Source organism: Triticum dicoccoides, chromosome 1B, assembly GCF_002162155.2.
Source record: "Triticum dicoccoides isolate Atlit2015 ecotype Zavitan chromosome 1B, WEW_v2.0, whole genome shotgun sequence".
In the NCBI taxonomy this organism is placed as follows: domain Eukaryota; kingdom Viridiplantae; phylum Streptophyta; class Magnoliopsida; order Poales; family Poaceae; genus Triticum; species Triticum dicoccoides.
The window spans coordinates 365,914,886-365,929,095 of NC_041381.1; the positions used below are offsets into that span (position 1 = coordinate 365,914,886).

A 14,210-nucleotide genomic window follows, 5' to 3' on the forward strand; every position below is an offset into this window, starting at 1 on the left:
CGGGAGGATGCCGGCGGGGCTGGGCGGGCCGGCGCGGTGGGAGAGGTAGGAGGTGGCCGCGGGGGGAAGGTGAGGCGAGGGCGTGGGGAGTAGGGATGTGCACCGTAGGGGAGAAGAAGGTGGGTAGGTGGGGGAGTGGGCGGGGGTGGTGCGGGAGTTGCCCCGGGGGTAGGGTTTGACCGAGCGCAGGTGGGAGGTGTGTTAGCAGAATAAGCCTTTTTTTTAGCAGAATAAGGTCTTAAGGGGTATTATTAGAATAGACCCACTCTCTCTCTCTATATATATATATGTATATAAGACAGGGCTATTTTGTTACCGGTAACAGAATATTATTCTGTTACCCTCGGCCCTATAAGGAGGCCGGCACAGAGAAGAGGGTTGAAAAAGCCCTTGTGTATAAAAAAAGCTCCCTCACCAGCGCACCGCCGCCGGTCGGCTCCCTCCCCAGCGCGCCGCCGCCTGGCTCCCTCCCCAGCTCGCCGCTGCCAGGCTCCCTGCCCAGCACGCCACCGGCCCCGGCTCCCTCCCCAGCGCGCCACCGCCAAGCTACCTCCCAGTGCGTCGCCGCCCTATTCCTTCCCTAGTGTGCCGCCGTCAGGCTTCCTTCCCAGCGCTCTGCCTCCCGTCTTCCTCCCCAGAGGGCCGCTGCCTCCCGGATCCCTCCCTAGAAGCCACCGCGGTCTGTTCCTGCCGTCGCCGCCCGGACATCGCCAAGCCCAGGCTGTGCCGCGACACCTCCATGAATGCGTGCGGTGCCCCGACTCGATGGCTTTCGGCCTCCATCACCGCCGCTCCCCGAACTGCTGTCTGCTGCACGAGCAACACAGTGGGCCGTTCGACTTCCTGCCGCTGGCCGTCCTCCCTGCCGCGGGGCACCTCTCCCCCCTGCACCACCTGTGGCGACCTTCACCTACAAGCTTGGGGCAGAGCTCACCCTTCTCCACATCCTTTTCCTCTACTAATTGCAGCCGTTGGCGCCGTGGGTGGCCACAAATAGAGGTCACCGCCCCTTGGCTCTAGCTGCTCTTGTCGCAGATATTTTATGCCAGTAAGGTGTTTGTGTTAATGTCTGAAAAGAGAAGAATTTTTTCCCCTGAATTCTGTTTTGTGTTAGGATGGGTAGTGACATTGGAGAATAAGTGGAGTACAAATCTAATTTTCTTGGAGGTTCATTGTGTCTCTGTCGAGCAGTACATTCTCTAAATTAAGTCTGATGTAATTGGTTAATGAAAACAAAACAATTGTTCAAATGTGCATTATAGAAAACAATTCATACAAAAAAAGCAGTCAAGTATTGTTGTAAATTACAAAACAGTACTCAGTTTGTTTTACAAAATAGTTCACCACATAAAAAATGCAACAGTAGTTCAACACAATATCCAGGAGGGTGTGAGTTGGGTATGTTTACAAACGAAAGATATGTGTCGAAAAGTTCACTTCATCTGCAGAGCATTAGATTGTCAAAAAGTAGAATGGTTGAGCTAGTTCAGGTTTTTCAGTCCATCTTTTGTTTGCTATTTGGTTCATCTAATTCTGAATCGTAAGTACAATTCCCTTTATGTTCTGTATCTTCATATAACACAAAACAGGCACCGGAGGATAAGGTGAGAATATATACTAATAAAATGTGTGGTGGCATTGTCCACATTTTGAATTTAAACCACTAGCTTTTTGTACACAAGGGCTTATCCTGGGAGAGCCCCATATAGGCATGAGCACTACTGCTACAAACTTTAATCCCCCATTTTTTCGGCCTGCAGAGCATTAGAAAAAGTTCAATTTTGGAAATCCATTCAGTTCTATGGTTAGTAGACTGGTGGTTCATCTTGCTAAAACTTGCGGTTTAAAGTTTCTCTTTTTGTTACAGCAGTTCAGTGTGTATTTTAAGAAGAAAAACCAACAATGGCGGCTGCACTGGAGCCACAGGACTACTATTACTGATAGGTTTGTGAACTAATAAACATTGTTTTTATGTTCCTGTGATGTTTCATATTATTGTGAACTGATAGTTGATGCTCTTTGTGGACTGATAGCTGATACTTTTTGTTACTAGTAAAGGAATATTATTTTGTTACCCTCGATCCCTTATAGGTCGTGATCTGTTTCTCTGAACCGGTACGCCAAACAGGAAAGGAAAAAAATCCCTCACACCAAATCTGGATCGGGTCAATCAAACCCCGACCCCGAGCGCCATCATCTACCACCTTCCCCGGTCGCCGCACCTCCGGCCACCATCTCCCGACCGCCGCGCCTCCGCCCATCTTCCCCGGCCACCGCGCCCCCGACCATCTTCCCCCGGCCGCCGCGCCTCCGGCTACCCTCCTCGGCCACCGCGCCTCCGGCCTCCTCCCTCCACCGTGCCGCGCCTCCGTCCACCTCCCTCCGTCGACGCCGCGCCTCCGCCACCTTCCCCCAGTCGTCGCTCCTCCGGCCTCCTTCCCTCCACCAGCGTCGCTCCTCCAGCCACCTCCCTCCACCACCACCCCTCGGGCCACCTTCCTCTGCCACCATTCAGCCTCCGGCCACCTCCCTCCGCCACCATTCAGCCTTCGGCCACCTCCCTCCGCCACCACCCGCCTCGAGCCACTTCCCTCCTGGCTGCACGCCCCGCGAAGAAGACCCGCCGTTCGCCACCTACTGCTGGCCCAGCTCCTGGAGCCACTACATCAGCGCACGCATGTTCAGTTTCGGTTTGAGTTCAACTTCTGCTGTCTGTCCTTTTTTGCGTATGTTCAGTTCGATATCTGGTGGTTCTTCAGACCAACATAGTGTGCCTTTTCAATTCATCTTGCAGGTGAAAAAAGGAGCTCCCCTTTGAGTTCAAATGGGTTCAAAAAAATGGTTTGCTGCATTACAGTTAGTGTTTTTTTGTGTGTTGTTTGTATACTCGCAGTTACTTTTTGGGCATCATTCGATCTGGACCATAGTTGCTGCAGGGATCTATTTAGCACATATAATTAAAAAAACATAGTTCAAATAATATTCCCCCAAAAGTTCAATATTTAGGGTTCTGCGCGTGTCCTTACATTAGCTAATCTTCATCATGTCCAGATAATGCCTAAAGTGAAGAGATTTTTTTAATTCAACTTTTGAATGCCTTTCAGTTCATCAACTTCTCGGCTGTCCTGAGTTGCAGCATTGCTGCTACTATCAATGGGTTTGCAAGTTGCAACCATTATTGATGCATTTGTATTTCTGATCATTGATGGTTTCATGAGGATGTGCTCAAAAATTGCTACTGTAGGTTGCTCTTTGTTGCATTTGGTACCGTCAATTAAAAATTATTCTTTCTTATGTTTCTGTGTTGTCAAAGAAAATCTAATGTACATGTGATGTCCAGTTTCTTCTTTAGGTTCAGTTCAATATCTAAAATCCGTTCAGTTTAATTCTTATGCGTCGTGAAAAATACATATAACATGCTTTGTTGTGTGGGATTTGGGGGGTGCCTAGTCTGGCTAAGAATGCCTTAATTACTGCTTTCTTTGCTCTGTTCAAGTGACAGAAAAAATCAGTTTGAGAATATATATGCAGGAGGTTGGGAGCAAAAAAACCTCATAATTTTTCCCAGTTCAATGATTGGAAGCAAAAAACTGTAGCTAGTGGTTTCGATGTGTCAAAAGATGAACATTTCTGCTCAAATTAAGTTTGCATCAGAGATATAGCCATTTTCTTAGTGAATTTTCTTTTAGTGAAACTTATTTGATTGCTCAAGAGAAGTGTTATTTACTAGTGAATTTTCTTTTAGTGTAGAAGTTCAATATGTATTTATATCAACAGTCTGTAATGAACAGTACAATCTATGTGCTAAAACATAACAGATCAGTTCATTGTCAGTACAGGCTCTGAAGCTGCTCAGTACAGGTTGGGGAACATTTTTGGAATCACATATATATAGCGGTTGCTTCCAAATGAATTTGTCGTTGCTAGTACATTTTTGGTAGCAGATGCTTCCAAGTGAATTGCCGTTACTACTATCTACGATGTTGCTGCCATGTTTTGTTGTTCTTTGAATTTACTATGTAACCACTGCTCATGGTAACATCAAACAACAAATTTTATATGCCTGGCATGTTTGATCTGATTTGACTCCATGACCATAGTGCAAAACAAAAAACTACAGTATCCTTGCTAGCTTACAGCTGTAATTTTGATTGCACAGTAGTTTCATTGCATTGCCATCTCCCGGTGGGGCTCTGCTGTCGGAGCACCCTGGCCGTTCACAGCCACCACTCCAGGCCGTTCAATGCCACCACCCCTGGCCATTCATTGCCAGCAGCACCCTGGATCCCACCCCTCACCCTAGTTGTTTCAATTATCGAGTGAGTTTCAGTCCAACTTGAGCTCCTTGACATGATCATATAATAACTTCAAAATTATTACATGGTCCATGTATTTTACAGCAAGTCCATGTAGTACTACATGGGAAGTACAAAAATTACTTCTAGTGAGAGTTCATTTAAATCTACAGGGTCCAGTCCCATATATCTTTTAACCAGGTTCATGGTGAAGCCCAGGGTGCTCGTCGGCTATCACAAGAAGCAGACCATCGAGAAGGAGCTGGGCGACATGGTGCAGCGGTGTGGCCAGTTCAACCACCTAGCTAATACATCATGATTTTCTCTCTTTTGCCTATGTCTCTTAGTGTGTTACTCCTTCCTCTTTTCATATAGCGTATTCTGAACATCAGATGCTTTCAAAAATGTGTCGCGCAAGTTCAAGTATAGCTGCTGCAGGAGTTCAAAAATCTGAACAGTTTAAGCTCAACCCAATTTCAAGAACTGTTTCCTTTATAAATAGTTTGAAGTTTGTGATTTTGCCTCATGGCAGGAGCTCGTTGACGATGAAGGATGTGAAGCTTCACCACCATTCACAACTCCAGTATGGTCCAGTTCGTCATGAGGATCTGGAGCTTCAACTTTTTCACTTCATCTTTCATATGCTTTTTAGTACATCTACTTCCTCATCGTAAGTCCAATTTCCCTTTTATGTTTCCAGCTTCCCATAGAACAAATGTGTGCTTGTGGTTAAGCATGAGAAATGATCATCTGTACTATCTCTTGGTTTATCAATTTGTAGAGCAAAACATGTACCAAAGTCAAATTCTCAAAAAAGGCTCTTCTTTGCATCTTTCAGTGCTCACTTAGGTTGGCATCAAATTATTTGTTTCTTCCGATGCTGTAAAATTAGAATTTTGGGTATATCTTTTGGTGCATATTTCTGTTTGTATAAAACTTATATGTTACATTTTCTTGAGGGTGCATATTTCTGTCTGTATAAAACTTATATGTTACATTTTCTTGAGAAAAATGGATGCAGCATTCACAACCATTTTTGATAACTAAGTAGAATGACTAGTACTGAGAGCAAGTATTCTACAAATGTACATAGTATGATTTTATTAATGGATAAGGACATGAAATCATATCTTACTTCAAAGTTTGAGCACATGACTATTTTGTATCTTTACTGTTTCTAATAGCAAGTTCTGCAATTGATCCGTCCAGATGGAAGAAGGAAATCAGTCCAACAGGCGCATCTAAAGTGACATGTCGTGCACCGCCCACTTGTCCTCAAGCTGCTCGTCGTGTCATGCCGGCTTGCCATCAACCACAGTTGTGGCTCAACCCCCACGGTGCTTCCCCTCTATTGTTGCCCTCACCATGCTCTCCTGCGTATTGGCGGCCTCGATGAGCTATGTTTGCTGCTCCCGCGTGCTGCAGTACGCCGCTGAGCTGGTCACCATTTATATTTTTGTTTCTGTATTTATTTGTACAATGATAGATGGATGGGTTGTTCTTCCTTTTGTTGTATGGTGATGCTAATCATACACCAGCGTGGAGGCTAGTTCATGTCTTGCTGTTACATACTTGCAACATTATTTAGTTGTGTTCACAAGCAGGAAAGTTTGCATTCGGGAATTTAGACAAAAAATATGTTCTGCCATTACACTTTTCATGCCCGACAGTTCTGGGCAAATAGGTAACATTATCTCTGCTAGACCGGACTCTATATATTCACGACACTCTAAACTGCTATGGTAAGTATATTTAAACTGATGTATTTCTTCTAGATGCTGAGCTTTTTGTAGTATAGAGAGTACAAGCTCAGAAGTTTGCCTCCTTTCCCAACCTCCACTATGTTGGTCTCTCCTGTTCTCCTCTCTTCACTAACCTCTCTCTTTTTTTGCTTGAATTCATGCTAATGTTTGCTGTAACTTGAATTCCACCAGGGATGCTGGCAGCCGTCCAAGTGGAGCGTTGATGCCAGTACAAGTAGAATGGTGTTTAGAATTTATTTGTAACTCTGTATGCCGGGACCTTCAGCATATATGGTGATCTCAGTATTCTAATCTGTAGGCCAAAAATGGTGAACATTTAAACATCAGTTCGATTTAATAAAATTGAGAAGTTCTACTTTTGGTAAATAGCTGAACCTGGGTACAACAAAGTTCTACCATTAGTCATGGGGATTATTCGTTAATGTGTACTATGTTTTTTTGTCAGTTTAAGTGCTTTTTGTTTGTCAGGCCATGTGCAAGTTCGTTATCGGTTCATGTGTATGTGTGTTGGTAATCACTGCTATTGCTGCTAGGTACCGATCTGACCATGTATATGTTATTCATGTACATGTATTATATGTGTGAAAAAATTTCTATATTATGATGAGATGATTGCTACTTCAAAGAAGGTATAGGTACATGACAGCTTGATCTGCATGCAAAAAGAAAAAAATGGTTTGAATCAAAAATATTGATCAGTACAAATTAAAAACAATGATCAGTTTGAAAAATAAAAGATGGTTAGGTTTTGGTATTATGTAACGTCGACGTCCAAGAAAACGTCCAAGTTCTGCAACTGATCCATCCAGATGGGACAAGGAGGTCAGTCCAGCAGGCGCATCTCAAGTGTCATGTCAGTGCGCTGCCCACTCGTCGCCATGCCTCTTCGCCGCATGTCGTGTCGTGCCGCCTTGCCATCAACCACCGTTGTGGCTCAGCCCTGTAGTGCTTCCACGATCACCACACGCAGCTTCCTTTTATCATTGTTCTCGCCCTGCTCTCCTCAATATTGGCATTGCAAAAACACAGCAAGTTCACAATTAAAAAAGTTGTAAGTTCAACACGACGTCCTAGATAAGTTTGAGAAAAGAGCTCAAACAAAATGAAACCCAATGAAAACTCAAATGGTAAAAGTTCAAGTTCAAACGTGAATTTGAGAAAATGATTCCTCGGCTAAGTTCGAAAAATGTCATTCTGTGAAGTTCGGCTATTCAGCCATGGACTAGTCCATGGTGGAGTTGCAATTTTGTTTCTTCTATACATACATGAATTGAATGTAATCAACAGAAAGAAACATATGTTGATTCTCCAAGTTAGAGTTCATTTTTATTTTCTTACAAGTAGCAAAACTTCCTATTAATCACTCTCTCAAGTGTGATGAAAAAAATGGGTAGTAAATTGATGAAAAAATATCATCGAGTTCAAAACACGCCGAGACATGAGATAGCCACCCCAGTTCGGGCGTAGTAAGTACCTCAGTACGAGTTAAAAACGATGGTCCGTTCGGAATAAAAGAAATGGCAGAAATTCAAATTGTAAAGTTCAAGCAAAAAAAAACCCATGAAAATCCTGCTTAGTAAGTACCTCAATACAAAGTCGTAAAATGAGAGAAGTTCATAACAACATTGTCAAAAAAATGTCGAGTTAAAAAAAACAAAACAAACACATTTTCTTTTTGAATAAAATATATTTCAGTTCGATGATACAAACCATACAAGTACAGGGGCGACGATACAGTAAACCGTTGAAAACTTATGAGAAAAATATTACCGAAAAAACAGAGCAAAGTCTATTTAGTGAAAACACGCTTAGTACAAACCCATGCAAGCATCAGTACAAGTACCCTTTTTCGGAACCATTTAAAATTACTCTACAAAAAATAACTCAGTATAAACATACACATATATCAATACGACTACTCTGTTTTTCAAACGAGAAAACAACAAGATTCATTATGCCGTATTCTAAATTACTCTTAAACGATTGCAAAGTAGAGAAAACATTCAACATGACTAAGTTTCGCATTTTCGATAGCTATCCAACGGTATATTATTTGACATATTTTGACAAACTTTTTTAAAAAAATCGCGTTTAAAATCAAATTTGACCGTATTCGAATTCGTTTTTAAACCGTAAAGAATTAGAAAAACATTTCTATACGAAAACATTGCGCGTTTTCCATAGCTTTCCAACACCGTATCATTTGTGTCAATCCGACAAACCGTTTGCAAAAAATCGCAAAAATACATTTCGCCCAGAATTTCACCGTTTTTCAAATTACTTTTAAATTTTATAGAATTAGAAAAAACAATACATATATGAAAGATGTGGATTTTCACCAGCTTTCCAACGCCATCTTATTTGCTCAATTCCGACAAACGGTTTGAAAACTGAGTCCAAAATACGATTCACATTTTCGGTTTTCAAAAAAACGGTTTTTTCAAAACTGCTCTTAAACCATAATGATTTTGCAAAAACGTTCAATATACTTGAAATATGGTTGTCAAGAGCTTTCCAACGATATATTACACGCCCCGTTCCGACAAAAAAATTATAAAAAGTTTTTAAACTAAAAAAGACGATCTGTTAAACACAACTGAAAGCATGAGTTCAACCGCTTCACAAACATCAGTACAACCACTTGAAACCGTCTGTTCAAAAAGGGTAACAGAATAATATTCTGTTATGCGTAACAGAATAGCCCAGATATATATATATATATATATATATGTATATATATATATATATATATATATATATATATATATATATATTAGCTGAATAGTTATTCTGATAACACTTCTGCACTGCACGCTTAACGCGAGGGCACTGCATCCCCATCAAATGAGCACTGCAATGTCACCAGAAAAAACTGCATGCATTTTTTTGGCATTGTTTTCGCTCCAGTTTTTAAACCGTTTGTCGGAACGAGGCGTATAATATACTGTTGGATAGCTATGGAAAATGCACCGCCTTGCCATGTTGAACACTTTTTGAGATTCCTCGCGGTTTATGAGCAGTTTCAAAAATAGTACGCGCATGATGGGATGCAGCGAGCATATTTTCGCGATTTTTTTAAACCGCACATCGGAATGAACCAAACGATACGATGTTAGAAATATATCGTCGAGGCGCATCTTTTTCATATCTATTATTTTCTCTAATAGGTTACGGTTTAAGAGCAGTTTTAAATTTAGTAAATCGTGGAATTCTGTTTTTCGAATTTTTTGCTTTTTTTTACTGTTTTCGCTCCAGTTTTTTGAACCATTTGTCGAAACGAGGCGTATGATACGCCTTTGGAAAGCTATGGACGAGGCGCAACTTTCATATGTTGAAATGTTTCCGAGATTCCTTACGGTTTTTAATTAATTTGAAAAATCATGCGGCTGACGACGAGAGGCAGTGGCCTTTTTTGTGAATTTTTTACAAACCGTTGGTCGAAATGATTCAAATTACACACCGTTGGAAAGATATCAATGAGGCGCAACTTTTTCATGTAGAACACTCTCTTCGATTCCTTACGTTTAAGAGCATTTTTGATTTTAACGAAATGCAGACACTTTGTTTTTCTGCCACACCGAAATCGTCGTATGTAATGCATTACACAGAAAACTGCACTGCTTTAGACTGAAAACCGCACTGCATCATACGGTCTGATGAACCGCATCGTTTCTTTTGTGGAACGTAAATTTTTCTCAGATTAGTTTTTGTTATCTTTTTTTAATTTTTTTGTAAACGAGTGGACCGCGGAGAGGAGGCAAGTGAACCACGACATATATCAAAGTGAACCTCATTACTATCTTTGTTGTTGTGCTAAATTTTTAGCACTTTCATTTTGGGCACAAGTGAACAACATTACTCTAAAAAATGAAGCATATCCGAGGACCAAAAGCACTGCATGCGTTGATGTAGTCGACTTATTTTTAAAGCACATGAAGCAATTTGCACTCCATACATAAGGAGACTGCATGTTTTTTCATGTGTTTTCCTGTTTGTTTTTTTGTTCGTCTATACCTACAAATTAACCGCACTACACAACAAAGCCAAGAGTACGACACCCAACAATTAACTACACTGCTTAAGGCATAACAAGTTTTTTAATGCAAGAAAAAGCATCAAGAATAAACGACCATTTATTAGTTTCCATGAATACGCACTGCACTGCAAATCTAAACGCCAAAATAAGCATTTGAAACTCCATGGGATCCAACTGTACTGCTGTGCATCAGGTGGCTACACGCTGCTAGGTGCAAAACCATGCGCATGTCGCTGATGAGCTGCACGGCCTCGCCATCCGTACTGCTTTGTCGGTGGCGCCTGTGGCCTCATCAGGCATATTTTTTTGATGAAAAAAGAACACAAGATCCCCATGGACACACTGCACCTCAACGGGCACCGAACCACACCGCAATTCCACCGTCGCCAAACCGCACTGCAATTTTTGCAATGTGCTCCCCCCCAAACTGCATGCAAGCCCTATTGCCCTGCACACTTTGGCCCAACACAGCACACAGAGATCATATGACATAGCAAAAAATGTAAAAACAGATGTATCAAACTGCACGCTTTTAGCTGCCAAACCACGCGCACGCTGCCAATGAGCTGCATCGTAACACCGACCGTACTGCATCTTGTCCAACACAACACATTCTGCTCGACTCGGCACACATGCGACCTGCACACAAAAAGTACGAGCAAAGTGTCAACAAGGTGCAGAAACTACAATTTGTTGGCTCTGGCCGTGGACGAACCACACCAGGGGTGCACGGCGCACTGCTCGCGGGATCCAGGTGCACTGCACTGTACAACACCCACGCGCCAGGGAACTGCACGCCGTCATGCCATCATGCGCTTGCGAACTGCACCGACAACCACAACTACCTGCAACAACATTTTATATGCACTGCTCGCCGTTAGTGGGAGGACAACATGCTGCTCACTCCTGCCGCCCCAGAACTTGCAGCACGACAAGGTGTGCACTGCACACAATAGAGTTGGGTGGGATGTCGTTGACCTGCGGCACCCTCGCCGCCATGCTGGGCGTCCTGGCCTTGATGCCACTGAACGAGGGATGAGGAGTGGCGAGGCAAATCTTTGCCGAACCCCCACCATAGCCAAAAGGTAGTAGGCACCTGGGAGAGCAGGTCTCGGATAGCCGTCGAAGGAGAGGATGCGCCAGTGAGAGGCCGCCATCATGCCTGGAGGCGGAGGGGTGAAGGGGACCTTGTGGTCAACGGATCAATAGGGGGTGGTAGCAACAGGGGGACTCACTCCATCAAGCTCGACCGCTGGCGTCCCGCACCCCGTGGAGGCATAGGATCAACCGCACGTGCTCTTCCCCTACGACACCCCTCGCTCTGGGTTCCCACGGCGCCTCCGCCCCGATGACCGCCTCCACCTGCCATTCCCCTGCGCGCACCTCCTGCGCCATCCTCCCCCGCCAGTAGCCAGGCGTCGCCTGCACCCTCACCCGCCACCTGCTCCGCCGACAGTGCCTGGATCCCCGGAGCCCGTGAATCAGGCCCAGTGGATAGTAGTCATGGTGGGGAGGTGGATGAAGGTAGCCGGCAGAGAGGTGGCTCGATCCATCGGCGTACGCTGCAGGTTGGTGGAGGGAGTCGGATCCATGGTCGGCCGATGCGGGTTGCCACCAGGGAGGGGGGCTGGATCTGGTTTTCACCATGGTGAGACCAAGTGGTGGTGGCGGGGGAGGTTGCATGAGGGGAGCTAGGCAGGGCAAGGGCAGAGAGGGAGGAAGTGGGCGACGCTGGTGGGGTCTGACAGCGGCGGAAGGTGGGGAGGGAAGTGGGCGTGGGGAGTGGTGGTGTGCGAGGAAGAAGGTGGGTCGGGGTGGGGGTGGGTGCGTCCGGGGGAAGAAGGTGGGGTGGGTGGTAGGCTGTTGCAGTTTTTATGGGTAATTGTGTTTTGTGGTGCGAGTCAGGGTGTTAGCAGAATAAGGACTAGTGTTATCAGAATAAGGTCTTAAGGTGTTATCATAATAGACCCACCCTATATATATATGTTGTTCTGTATATATGTGTATATATGTATGCAGCCACCTCTATATATATGTTGTTCTGTATGCAATCCCATTGCACAACACACACGTCTTGTCAGCAGCAATCGTCTGTGTTATTATCGATCTTCACACACATTTCTGATTAGAGACATGTTTGTCGCGTATCACACACATCTTGTTAAATTGAACCATTTCTGTTCTCTTGGCTCAAAGCAAACAGTTCATTTGAGTGAATCGTATGCCCTATATCACACACACCTCGTTCTGGCTGACCGTTTATTTTGTGTTGCCTAATCACAAATAGTTCATCTGAGTGAACTGTATGCCATATATCGCACACACCTTGATCTGGCTGCCCGTTTTTGTTGTTCCGCCTCATCACAAACTGTTTATCTGAGTGAACTGTATGCCATATATCACACACACCTTCATCTGGCTGCCCGTTTCTGTTGTTCTACCTCATCACAAACAGTTCATTGAACTAACCCATATGTCCCGCATCGCACACGCAACTAAAATCTGAATCGTGTTTGATGTATCCGCCATCGCAAATGTTTTGCATCCTTTTTGTTGGTTTTTTTACATCACCATTTGCAATTAATTCATCACACATAGCTTCATCGAAGGGTCTCTGATTGTAGTGTCGTGTTAGCAGCATCCTGCAATAGTGAGAGGCATCAGATCGAGGGTGGATTCTTCTTGGCCTGTGTGTTATAGTGTGGATCATGGTGAGATTCCATACCAAAGTTCGGGCACGTGCGTACACATGAGTCCCTCCCAACGGCTCGAATTGAGGGGGATACGGATCATGAACCCCTGTGTAGTGCGTTTCCGGTTTGTGAAGCATGTGCCATGTCAAAGTTGTGCATTGGGTATTCAAACATCACACAACACACGGCAACATGCACGCGGTGGTTGTCCTATGACACTCGCTCTCGTGTGACTATCTTTGTGGGCCCATGAGGTCTTCGTCGATCAATTGAACGTACAATGAGAGAGAGGTTAATTTAACCAACAAGGATGGTTCTTTTTTTGTTTGTGTTACGTATATGCACGGTGGGAGTATGTAGTACTTGTTAAAGAGGGGGAAATATGTATAGTATATATATATGGGGACTTTCTGGTTCCCGAGGCAGGTGCCACATCAAAGTTGTGCATTGGTATTCAAACATCACGCAATACCATGCAGGCGGTGGTTGCCCTATAGGAACTCACTAGCGTGTGGCGCTTCCATCTGTGCGCCCGCAAGGTTGTCCTCCATCACTTTGACCCAACGAGAGAGAGGTTAATTTGACCATCAAGGAATGATGATTCTTTTTGTTTTGTGCTATACAGTATAAGTATATATATACCACGCGCCGAATGGGGGCATAGCACGTACCACACATCATGAACCTCCCTCTCCGTGGGGGCTTTTCGGTTTCTGGTGCCACATTAATGTTGTGCATTGTGTATTCAAACATCACACAAACACCTCTTTGGGCCACATGTAGATGGTGGTACGTAGTCTTATATAGGATGCTCACTCACGTGCGATGTACGTTTCGTTCCTGTGGGCCCGCGAGGTCGTCGTCCATCACTTTGACCCAACAAGAGAGAGGCACATTTGACGAACAAGGAGGATTAATTCTTTTTAGGGTTATGTTAGGGTAGGAGTACAAGTACGTCTCGAAGGGGGGGGGGGTGAGACCAACATATACTAGGTGTCACATGAACCTCACTCTGTGTGGGGACTTTGTAGTTTTTGGGGCAAACGCCACATCAAAAAGTTATGTGATGTCTACTACACAACCTTCTTCTTGTAGACGTTGTTGGGCCTGCAAGTGCACAGGTTTGTAGGACAGTAGAAAATTTCCCTCAAGTGGATGACCTAAGGTTTATCAATCCGTAGGAGGCGTAGGAGGAAGATGGTCTCTCTCAAACAACCCTACAAGCAAATAACAAAAAGTCTCTTGTGTCCCCAACACACCCAATACAATGGTAAATTGTATAGGTGCACTAGTTCGGCGAAGAGATGAAGATACAAGTGCAAAATAGATAGTAGATAAAGGTTTTTGTAATCTGAAAATATAAAAACAGCAAGGTAACAAGAGATAAAAGTGAGCGTAAACGGTATTGCAATGATAGGAAACA

General features: G+C 44.1%; 1 protein-coding gene across 9 annotated transcripts; it reads left to right on the forward strand.

Moving 5' to 3' along the window:
- The first annotated feature begins 191 nt into the window (after window positions 1-191).
- LOC119335759 lies at window positions 192-5,946 on the forward strand. 9 transcript variants are annotated; one of them, XR_005162017.1, is made up of 4 exons: window positions 195-4,319; window positions 4,469-4,577; window positions 4,828-4,965; window positions 5,505-5,946. XR_005162017.1 is itself a non-coding variant. In XM_037607839.1 (4 exons), the coding sequence occupies exons 1-4, from the start codon at window positions 766-768 to the stop codon at window positions 5,689-5,691; spliced, it is 636 nt and encodes a 211-aa protein (XP_037463736.1). In that variant the 5' UTR covers window positions 221-765; the 3' UTR covers window positions 5,692-5,946. The 9 variants fall into 9 exon arrangements, 2 of the variants coding, with proteins under 2 accessions (XP_037463736.1, XP_037463741.1); XR_005162015.1 differs by having other exon boundaries at window positions 197-2,690; window positions 2,795-2,841; window positions 4,469-4,965; XR_005162016.1 differs by having other exon boundaries at window positions 200-4,319; window positions 4,469-4,569.
- Window positions 5,947-14,210: the final 8,264 nt, after the last annotated feature.